At 39.2% G+C, this 10,759-nt stretch overlaps 2 protein-coding genes across 2 annotated transcripts; both read left to right on the plus strand.

Annotated features, from left to right (window-relative positions):
- Positions 1-233: 233 nt before the first annotated feature.
- LOC102583300 (leucine--tRNA ligase, cytoplasmic-like) lies at positions 234-4,297 on the plus strand. The gene is made up of 2 exons (XM_006367363.2): positions 234-382; positions 644-4,297. Exon 2 carries the CDS (start codon positions 672-674, stop codon positions 3,909-3,911), a length of 3,240 nt encoding a protein of 1,079 aa, XP_006367425.1. The 5' UTR covers positions 234-382; positions 644-671; the 3' UTR covers positions 3,912-4,297.
- A 2,893-nt stretch (positions 4,298-7,190) lies between these two features.
- On the plus strand, positions 7,191-9,086 carry LOC102583623 (HMG1/2-like protein). The gene is made up of 4 exons (XM_015305412.1): positions 7,191-7,277; positions 7,512-7,658; positions 7,995-8,171; positions 8,530-9,086. The coding sequence occupies exons 2-4, from the start codon at positions 7,565-7,567 to the stop codon at positions 8,967-8,969; spliced, it is 711 nt and encodes a 236-aa protein (XP_015160898.1). The 5' UTR covers positions 7,191-7,277; positions 7,512-7,564; the 3' UTR covers positions 8,970-9,086.
- The last annotated feature ends 1,673 nt before the right edge of the window (positions 9,087-10,759 follow it).

The raw sequence follows: 10,759 nt of genomic DNA on the forward strand, positions 1-10,759 counted from the left end.
TATTGTTTGAATATTCAGGAGCTAAGCCCATTCTTTTTTTTTTTCGTTTCTTTTTTTGAGCTAAGACCATTCAAATGCCCCTTTTCACAAAAATTAATATAATGACTTAAGTTACTAGTAGCAAAATTGTTGAGATATACTACAAATGAGATAATAAAATCTAGTGGGGTGAAATTGCCTAATCCTAGTTTTGCAGGGACCATTGTAGTTCAATGGTAAGCTGAATAGTAAAGACAAAAGAAAGCTAAAACCTAGTAAGCGTTACCCTTCAACTTTGATTTTCATTCTTCATTGTGGCGTCTCAAATACTGAGAAGATATTCACTTCAGCCTAAGCAACTTTCTTCATATGTTGTATTGACATCCAATTTAAGCAAATCAAGGTAACCCCTTTTCTTAATTTGACATTTTTTCTATATGTGTTTCTCAATTTTTCAATTATATGTGTTAGTAGCTATGCTAATTATCTTGAATCAGTTCGATCTGTTGTTTTCTTTCGTTTTCGTGAATACCTATCATTCAGATGTTGAAAACGAATCATAAAGTTTCAGTCTTTGGTTGTGGGGTTATTGATAATTACTTAAACATGGTTCTTGATGGATCTATGAAGATAATGAAGATGTTTTTTTACCTGTTTTGTGTAGATTCTGTGGGGTTGCGGATAGAGAAGTGATGGCAGAAGAAAGTGGCAGAAGTTTTGCCCGAAGGAACCAATTGTTGGAGATAGAGAAACAGGTTCATAACTGGTGGACAGAAGGTGATGTTTTCAAAGCTGAACCTAAAGAATCACCTCCTAAAGTGGGGGAAAAGTTCTTTGGGAATTTCCCTTTTCCTTATATGAATGGATATCTACATTTGGGTCATGCTTTTTCAGTGTCAAAACTAGAATTTGCGGCAGCATATCATAGATTGAAAGGTGCTACTGTTCTTTTGCCTTTTGCCTTTCACTGCACTGGGATGCCCATAAAGGCATCTTCGGATAAGCTTTCGAGGGAGATATCGATGTTTGGGAACCCACCTGTTTTTCCTGCTAGGGTAGAGGAGAATGTTGAAACAGAAGTGAAGGTTGAGACTGAAGGAAATCAGCCTGCACCGGGTGGAAAATTTAAAGGAAAAAAATCAAAGGCAGTTGCGAAGACGGGTGGTGATAAGTACCAGTGGGAGATAATGAGGAGTTATGGTCTGTCGGATGAGGAGATTGCCAAGTTTACAGACCCATATTACTGGCTAACATACTTTCCACCACTGGCCGTAGAGGATCTGAAGGAGTTTGGATTGGGTTGTGATTGGCGTAGGGTTTTTATTACAACTGATATAAATCCATACTTTGATTCGTTTGTGCGGTGGCAAATGCGGAAGCTGAAAGCCTCGGGAAAGATTGTTAAAGATCTCAGGTACACCGTATATTCACCCCTAGATGGTCAGCCATGTGCTGACCATGACCGTGCTTCCGGTGAAGGAGTTATTCCTCAGGAGTATACTCTTATTAAGATGGAAGTTGTCTCACCTTTTCCACCAAAGATGAGTGCTCTGGAGGGGAAAAAGGTATTTCTCGCAGCAGCTACACTGAGACCAGAGACCATGTATGGGCAAACAAATGCTTGGGTTTTGCCTGAAGGAAAATATGGGGCATTTGAGATTAATGATACTGAGGTTTTTGTCATGACTTATAGGGCAGCTCTTAATCTTGCCTACCAAAGGTTGTCTCATATCCCTGAGAAGCCTACTTGTTTGGTTGAATTGTCTGGTCAAGATCTTATCGGTTTGCCCTTGAGGTCTCCCTTGGCATTTAATGAGATAATATACACTCTACCCATGTTATCTGTTCTTACTGATAAGGGTACTGGAATTGTAACTAGTGTTCCCAGTGATTCCCCTGATGATTATATGGCCCTCCATGATTTGAAGTCAAAGCCAGCTTTCAGGGCCAAATTTGGTGTGAAGGATGAGTGGGTTGTGCCGTTTGAGATAGTCCCAATTATCAACCATCCAGATTTTGGAGACAGGTCAGCTGAGAGGATTTGCATTGAAAAAAAAATCAAGAGTCAAAATGAGAGAGATAAGCTTGATGAGGCAAAGAAAACAATTTACAAGGGCGGGTTTTATGAGGGAATCATGATTGTTGGAGAGTTTGCTGGTATGAAAGTCCAAGAAGCTAAAGGTCTGATCAGGAGCAACCTTTTGGAGACAAATCAAGCTGTAGTATATAGTGAACCTGAGAAAAAAGTCATGTCGCGATCCGGGGATGAGTGTGTTGTGGCTTTGACTGATCAATGGTATATCACTTATGGAGAATCAGAATGGAGGAAGGCTGCAGAGGAGTGTTTGGCCAGTATGAATCTCTACTCTGATGAGACACGACATGGCTTTGAGCACACTCTCAGCTGGCTTAATCAGTGGGCTTGTTCTCGCAGTTTTGGGCTTGGAACTCGTATTCCTTGGGATGAGGAATTCTTAGTCGAATCCTTATCCGATTCCACTATTTATATGGCATATTACACAGTGGCACACTTCTTGCAGAAAGGGGACATGTATGGTAATGATCATTCTTCAGTGAAACCAGAGCACTTGACAGATGATGTCTGGGAATTCTTGTTCTGTGATGGGCCTTTTCCTGAAAATTCTTCTATATCTTCTTCTCTTCTAAAGGAGATGAAGCAGGAATTTCTCTACTGGTATCCATTGGATCTCAGAGTTTCTGGCAAGGATCTTATTCAGAATCATCTTACCTTTTGCATCTATAACCACACTGCCCTCTTCCCTAAGCACCACTGGCCACGTGGTTTCAGATGCAATGGGCATATAATGCTTAACTCTGAGAAGATGTCCAAGTCCACTGGGAATTTCCGAACACTCCGGCAGGCAATTGAAGAGTTTTCAGCTGATGCCACACGCTTTTCTCTTGCTGATGCGGGTGATGGGATGGACGATGCTAACTTCGTCTTTGAAACAGCTAATGCTGCTATCTTACGTCTTACAAAAGAAATGGCATGGATGCAGGAAGTCCTTGATGCAGAGACATCTTTAAGAACTGGGCCTCCATCCACATATGCTGACCACGTATTTGCTAATGAAATAAATATTGCAGTAAGGACTACAGAGAAGAACTATAGTGAGTATATGTTCCGGGATGCTCTGAAAACTGGTTTTTATGATCTTCAGGCTGCCAGAGATGAGTATAGGCTTTCCTGTGGTTCAGGAGGCATGAACCGGGATTTGCTATGGCGATTTATGGATGTTCAAACACGACTTATTACTCCTATCTGTCCACACTATGCTGAATATGCCTGGAGAAAGCTTTTGAAGAAGGATGGTTATGGCATCAAAGCTGGGTGGCCAGAGGCTGATTTGCCGGATCTTAGCCTTAAGAAGGCCAACAAATATTTGCAAGACACGATTGTCTCGATGAGGAAGCTGCTTCAGAAGCAAGTTTCTGGTTCAAAGAAAGGAAATGCCAATTTGACTAGCCAAAACAAACCTTCTGAGGGCCTGATATATGTGGATGAGCAGTATAGTGGATGGAAAAAGGAATGTTTGGGAATCCTGCAGAGGAAATTCGACACTTCAACTGGCTCCTTTGCACCTGACAAAGAAATCCTCTCCGAATTGCAGAAGAGTGAGATCGGGCAACAAGGCAATTTCAAACAAATACAAAAGCTTTGTATGCCATTCTTGAGGTTCAAGAAAGACGAAGTAGTGGCTGTTGGGGTTCAAGCATTGGACTTGAAGCTTCCTTTTGGTGAGATTGAAGTCCTTGAGAAGAACTCGGAGTTGATCAAGAGACAGCTTGGTCTTGAGACATTGGAGATCTTATCTATGACAGATGATGCTCTAGAGAGAGCAGGGCCTCATGCTGCAGTTGTGAAGCAGAATCCTCCCTCACCAGGAAATCCAACTGCTATCTTTCTCTGAGTAAACCATTTTTGCCGCATAAGTTATGTGAACAGTTTCTTGTTTGAGACCTACATGATGTGACACTCTCTTTCTAGATCTTTTTTGTCCGTGCATTCTGCCTACGTTCTATTACTTGCTGAAGATCTAGGTCCAAATTAGTGGTTTATTTGCTTCAATCTTGATATGGAGCAACTGCAATTATATCTCCACATTAGTACTCGTTGAGTAGCAATTTGACAATTCGAGCATCTTTGAGTTTTTACCATTCTACAAGGTTTCCTAGTCGTATCTGCTTTTGATCATTTCTGCTTATAGCTTGATTGTCTTTTGATGCTGTATAAGCTGTTCATGTATGACTGTATTTTGTTGAGTAGTTTACGTAATTTCATATTCTGAGGACTTTATTTATTCGTGTCAAATTTGTAACTGCTAGTCCCATATCTTTCTTGCCAGAATCCCATGGAACCTTCTTTTAAATGGATCTGTTACATTCTATGTTACTCGGACACTCAAAAAATGTTGTTGCTCCGTGTCGGATCCTCTAAAAATGCACTACTTAGGAAGGATCCAACACTCGCCCATCAGCATTTTTGAAGAGTCTAAGCAACATAGGTTACGTTAAGTGAATTGAGTTAATATAAAGGTATATCATATATGGTGTTGGCTAAGCCCTATAGTCCCTTGGAATCCTTTTGAAAATTGTGATAAATTAGTTTCCATTCAGGTTTAAGGTGAATGTAGGATTCAAAACCAACAATATATATATATACATTATAAAAATATAAACGAAAATTTGCCAGAAAGGCAAGGCTGAGCTATAGTATATTATATAGCCCGTTTTAATTTCACATTGAGCAAATTTTAGAAACCTTCCTTCAAGATTCGCTTCGTAACACTAACTTCATTTCAAACTACATCTACCATAACGAAAACTAACTACAGTCTGGCCCATCAGTTTCTTGCATTGGTGTGCTCCTAGCTGTGCGAAATATAGTGACATCCATGAAGATCTGAGTGCCTTTAGTCACTTCAAAAACACAAATATCACCTAATTTAACTGATTGTCAAGCACAAATGCTCCCCAGCCAATGCCAATTTTAGCTTGTGTTGGTCCCTTGTAGTATGTGACAGGCCAAGAACCCCTGCCTGCAACACGAAGCATTATGTTGCTGCAGTTTTCCGGGATATATGTCCTAGCAAATCTCAATTTTATGCACTGCCAAAAGAGATGAACTCAATGTAATGTGTTCTAATAAAGATTACAGTACTGTAAACTACATAAAGTGACGGTTAATTTCTAGAGCTTACCAGATGATTGCTCGATCTGGAGATATACGAATGACGCATAAAAGATATAAAGAATGGATTTTTAGACTTGAAATTTGCTTTTGCTCTTTGACATGCTATAGCCTTCTCTTTATCCATTACTGTCCTGCGCACATCATAAATTACACTGGATTGTTGACTCTGCATCTTGCAGCCTTCACCATCGATTGCTTCACAACCATGTCTGAAAATTTTGCTGGACTGTCCTAATGGACAATGGCCTAGGTTTTCAACAGAATGCACAACCATGTCTGAAAATTTTGTGTTCCCTCTGTTGCTTGTTGGAGTACCATCTAGGATCTCTGTAGAATCATCATCCGACTCGGTGGACCGTGTACCATGAGCTTTCAAGAAAGTATTTGTTAACTAATTTAATTTTTTTTTCATAGCTTGTACACAAAATACGCAACCAAAGTGCATAGAGAGATGGGTGCTACACTTACCTGACGATTCTTTTGGCTCTGTTTTCACTTTCTTAGATTTTCTTGAAGCTTCAATGTTCTGTTCCTCATCGTCTTTCTCTTCAACATTTTCTACCTCATTCTCTGAACTGCTGAGTTCTTCATAATGTCGAATGTTGATACGAGGTTTCTTGGAGTAATGCAGGACATGGAAGGTTGATTTCTCAACAAGATAGAAGATCAACATGTCCCCTACCTCCAACTTGTTATACACCACAAACCATGGCCAGTCTCCTTCACCTATGAAATAATCAGATGCCTCCCTCACTATCTTAACTTCCCAAGACATCCCTTCATCCGTTCTAAGTAAGTCCGTCTTGGCCAACATCTTCTTATGTTCTTTGACAAAAGCAGCCGGCAGTCGCTAACAAATGTGGATCATCAAGTTTAGGAAAACTCACATTTTAGAAAGAAAATAAAGCAAAGAATATAGATAGACTTTTAAGAAAAAGAACTCACTATTTTATCGATAAAGCCTTGTTCAAGTAGATTGGAGAAAGATGGATGCTTGTTGTTGGGATCAACTGCCATTTCGCAAAATTGAAATGACAGTAAGAAGAAGAGAAAAACTGGTGCTGGTGAAGTTGTTGCTGTTAATAATGCAGCATTTCACATCACATACACAATGGTTGTGTGAGGGGTGGGTCCCGCCTATCAATTTGGTTCCGTTTTAAACAGCCCTAGCTATGAGTAGTTAATTAGACCCAAACAATAATCATTTATGAAAATTTTCCTTTCTATCCGTCCTAATTTACGTGACATTTTTTCATACATTATAAGAGAGATATCATATATAAGAAAAAGTGAGAAATGGCACTTGTCAGGAAAAAGAAAACAAAATTGTGAAAGAAAGTAACAGAGGACAGACAGCTCGGCAGTAGTAACAAACTGATAGGGTGGCCTCACACACTGTGTGTGAGTGTGCAACGTGAAATGGTGCAGTAACAAACTAACAATAGTGAGTCAACATATTAAGCATTTTTTTCTCTTCTCTTCTCCCCTGTTTCTTAGTTTCATTACAATTTTGCAAAATGGCAGTGGATTCCAACAACAAGCATCCATCTTTCTCCAATCTTCTTGAACAAGGCTTTATCGATATAATAGTAAGTTCTTTTTTTTAAGAGTTCCCATCTATACTATATTCTTGCTCTGTTTTCTTTGTAACTGAGTTTTTCTAAACTTGTTAGCGAATGCCGGCTGCTTTTGTCAAAGAACACAAGAAGATGTTGGCCAAGACAGCCTAACTGAAAACGGATGAAGGGCTATATTGGGAAGCCAAGATAGTGAAGGTGGCATCTGATTATTTCGTATGTGAAGGAGACTGGCCGCGGTTTGTGTTGCATCACAAGTTGAATGTAGGAGACATGTTGATCTTCTTTCTCCTAGACAAGTCCACCTTCCAAGTCCTTCGCTACTCAAAGAAACCTCTTGCCAACATTCAACATTTTGAGGAACTTAGCAGTTCGGAGGATGAGGTAGAAAACATTGAAACAAGATCAAAGAAAGTAAAAATGGAGGCAGTGCAGTTATCAGAAAAAAAGGGTTGATCCAGCAGGTAGCTGCAAAGATAGGGGAAATCCATGCTATTCAAATTTAGGTAACCTTGACCTCTTTCTAGTTTATACATTTGGTATATTTTTTTTCTTTTTCTGTTTACTATGTGAACAAACGATGCAGAGACTGATTAGGGTTAAGTTCTAATTTTTGCCATTTCTGAACCTACTTACAGACTGTATATATGAGATTGCCTTTGATTCTCTCCCTGAAGCCCTTTGTAGTAACTCAGCTAGGACTTACCTCTTTGTTTGTCTCTCTGGTTTCATCATGAAAGTAGGTAAATCTGATGCCAAAGCTCCTGAGACTAACAAAGTGAATGAAGTAAAAATGGAGCCAGTAATTCTATCAGATTCTGAAGAAGAGAGGGTGGATCCATCCCGTGGCTCCAAAGTTGGGGGAAATCCATGTTATTCACATCCAGGTAAGGTCCACCTCTTTATACATTTGGTATGAACTAGAATATATGGCAGACACAATGAAAACAACTGATGCATAATAGAGCATACTCATGACTACTTGGGGTTAAGTCCTAACTACTGTTGTTTCTTGTATCAAGTTTGCTATTTCGGAAACTTAAATCACTCTTTTAGCCTAGTTAAAGACTCGTATATCATTGTGACTCCTGACTATTAAGTATGAGATTCCCTTTGAGTCCCTCCCCTGCATAGTCTTCTTAACCCTTCGATTTCAGCCTGGACTGACCTCATCTAGCCACAATGTCTCTGTTTGTTTGTCTCACTCTGGTTCATCATGAAAGGAGGTAAATCCCATGCCAAAGATGATAGCATGCTTGGCCTGACGAAGAAAACTCCGGAGACTAAAGAAGCAAAGAGAGTCTTTATGGAGCTAATAGTATTATCAGACTCTGAGGAAGAAAACGCTCACCCACCCCGTGGCTCCAAAGATTGGGGAAATCCATGCTATTTACATCCAGGTAACATCGAGCCCTTTATACATTTGGTATATTTAATTGTTTTCAGTATAGGTACGGATGCACAAGATCGATGAGACACAATGAAACAGAAATGATGCATACTAAATAATCATACCAGCAAATTGGGTTAACTCCTAATTGCTCTTGTAGTTGTATCAAGTTTGCTAGTTCTGCACAAGCGTAGTTACAGACTCGTATATATCGTGACTATAAGTATGAGATTTTCTTTGAGTCCCTTCCCGAAGGCCTTCTTATCCCTTCCTTTTCAGGCCTTCACCAACCCACAATGAAATAGGAATATCTGTTTGTTTTCTCCCTCTTGTTCATTTTCTCAACACTGGAGGATTCATGATGATAGGAGGTAAATCCGATGCCAAAGCTGATAACATGCACGGCGTGAAGAAGAAAGTTGTCGAGACTAAAGAAGTGAAAAAGGCTGCCAAGGATCCTGACAAGCCTAAGAGCCCAGCAAGCGCTTTCTATGTTAAGCGAGGATGGAGGTCTGACAGGAATCCAAACAAACCCAAGAAGCCTGCAGGTGCTTTCTTCATTTTCATGGAGGACTTTAGGAAGCAGTTCAAGGAGGAGAGTCCAAATAATAAATCTAAGGTCCCTATCCATATAGCTGGTGGAGAGAAGTGGAAACAGTTGTCAGATGCTGAAAAAGCTCCTTATATGGCAGAGACAAGGAAATGGCTGGCTGATAACCATAAGAAGAAGGATGCTTATAAGAAGCGAGTAGCTGCTGAAGATTCTGATGAAGAGGAATCTTACAAGTCACTGTTCGAAGTTGATTAGTGTAATGACCCTAAAGGTCATTTTTGGAAATTTTCATAAAATGACCGTTTTACCCTCCCGATAGTTACCCCGAGTCCTAATTGTTGTATTTTCGAAGTTGGTTTGAAGGAAAATTGATGAAAAGTTGTGTTTTTGGAAAGTTGAGTTTTTAAGAGTTAAAGTTTGGTTAAAAGTGCTATTTCGAGTCATTTGGAGTTTCGAGACTCGAATCGGATTTCCGTCGATTCCAGCAGTTTTAGAATGTCGAAACGGGTCTATGAGAATTTACGGAGTCGAATTTGGAGTTAAAACGAAGATTTGAGGTCCTAAGTTGCAAAAATTGTGAAATTTTGATCAAGAGTTGACTTTGGTCAACAAACGAGGTTCCGGTGCTCGAAATGGAATTCCGAGGGCACCGTTGGATTCAGGGGGTGATTCTAAGTCTAGAATGAGTCTTGGTTGAATTTTAGAGGCCACGAGTGCGTTTTGAGTTTTTGAGCCTAAAGTTAGTTTCTTGACGCCTTATCGGATACCGGGTCAAGGAGACCTCGAATTCAAATTCCAACGATTTCATCGAGTCCGAAATGTCATTTTCAAGCTAGTAGCATATTTGGTTTGTGTTCGGGAAGTGCCAAATGAGTTTTGGGTGAGCTTTTAAGCTTCTTGGATGCTTTGACACTATTTCAGCAAATTATGGCAACTAAAGGGTTCATTATTAGTTTTAAAGGTCGAAAAATTATTCCGAAGGTTCTGAAATTTTGAGCATGAATTATAGGACTTATCTGCAAATTTTGGTGCATTTTCGCTAACCCGAGATTCTACTTTTATCGCAAATAAGAAATAATTATTTACCGAGTAGAAATGATATTTGACTGGGCAAACGAGCATGAAATTGAGCTCCGATTGAACAAGCAGGTCCGTATCATTATTTAAGACATTTACAAAAAAGAATCGGGTCATTTCACTATCGTATGAGGAAATTACAGCCTTTTTAGTGAAAGATTAACTGCTGTTTTTCTGGTGCATAACAGTCATGCACTGTTATAAAAATCTCAGACTGTGTTCATTTGGTATTTTGAGCATATCGGGAGTTCTAGAGATCGGAATGGAGTGATTCTTACGGGTTTCTTCTTGAATTAATATGAGGGTTAGTATTCAATCTTCAATTCGACATTTTCTCATAATTTCCTTATCTGGTTTTATTTTCCCTATCCGTAAACCTCTTGGGAAAAATTGGGGTTTTATCGATTTGGACTCCCTTTTTGATGAAAAAGGTATATTTACGATCCTTATGTTATGGGTAAACTGATTTTAACATAAAATTATTGATTCATCGATTATTTTCATCATATTAACCACGTACAATTTGGACTTTCCCGGTAAAGTTAAAGTTTGATAAATTGAGAATTTCAAGGTCGATCTTAACTCCGTTTTTGATGAAATTTCATATTTGAACTTATCTAAGCATGGGTAAGATGTTTTTCAAGAGATATTTCATTTTCGAGTCGGGGTTTCGGATCCGAATAATTTAGGCTTCTTCAAGAACGTGGATTTTCCTTCAAATTGAGTTTGTGAATTGATTTCAACTCCGTTTTCAAATTGGTTTTCACCATTAGCTTCCAAATACTTTAAGGATCATTTTACATAAAAAATTTCCAGATTTGGGTATCGTTTTCCGGTATGAGACATTTGGACCGTTTTGCCCTTTTTCCCTAAATTTCTTGATTTTGGTGTCATTGGACTCGAATTGTGATTGTGAATAATTGTTTGAATAGATTATCGTGATCCGGATTATACTCAGAAAGGAAAGG

Source organism: Solanum tuberosum, unplaced genomic scaffold (genome assembly GCF_000226075.1).
Source record: "Solanum tuberosum cultivar DM 1-3 516 R44 unplaced genomic scaffold, SolTub_3.0 scf00764, whole genome shotgun sequence".
Classification (NCBI taxonomy): Eukaryota; Viridiplantae; Streptophyta; class Magnoliopsida; order Solanales; family Solanaceae; genus Solanum; species Solanum tuberosum.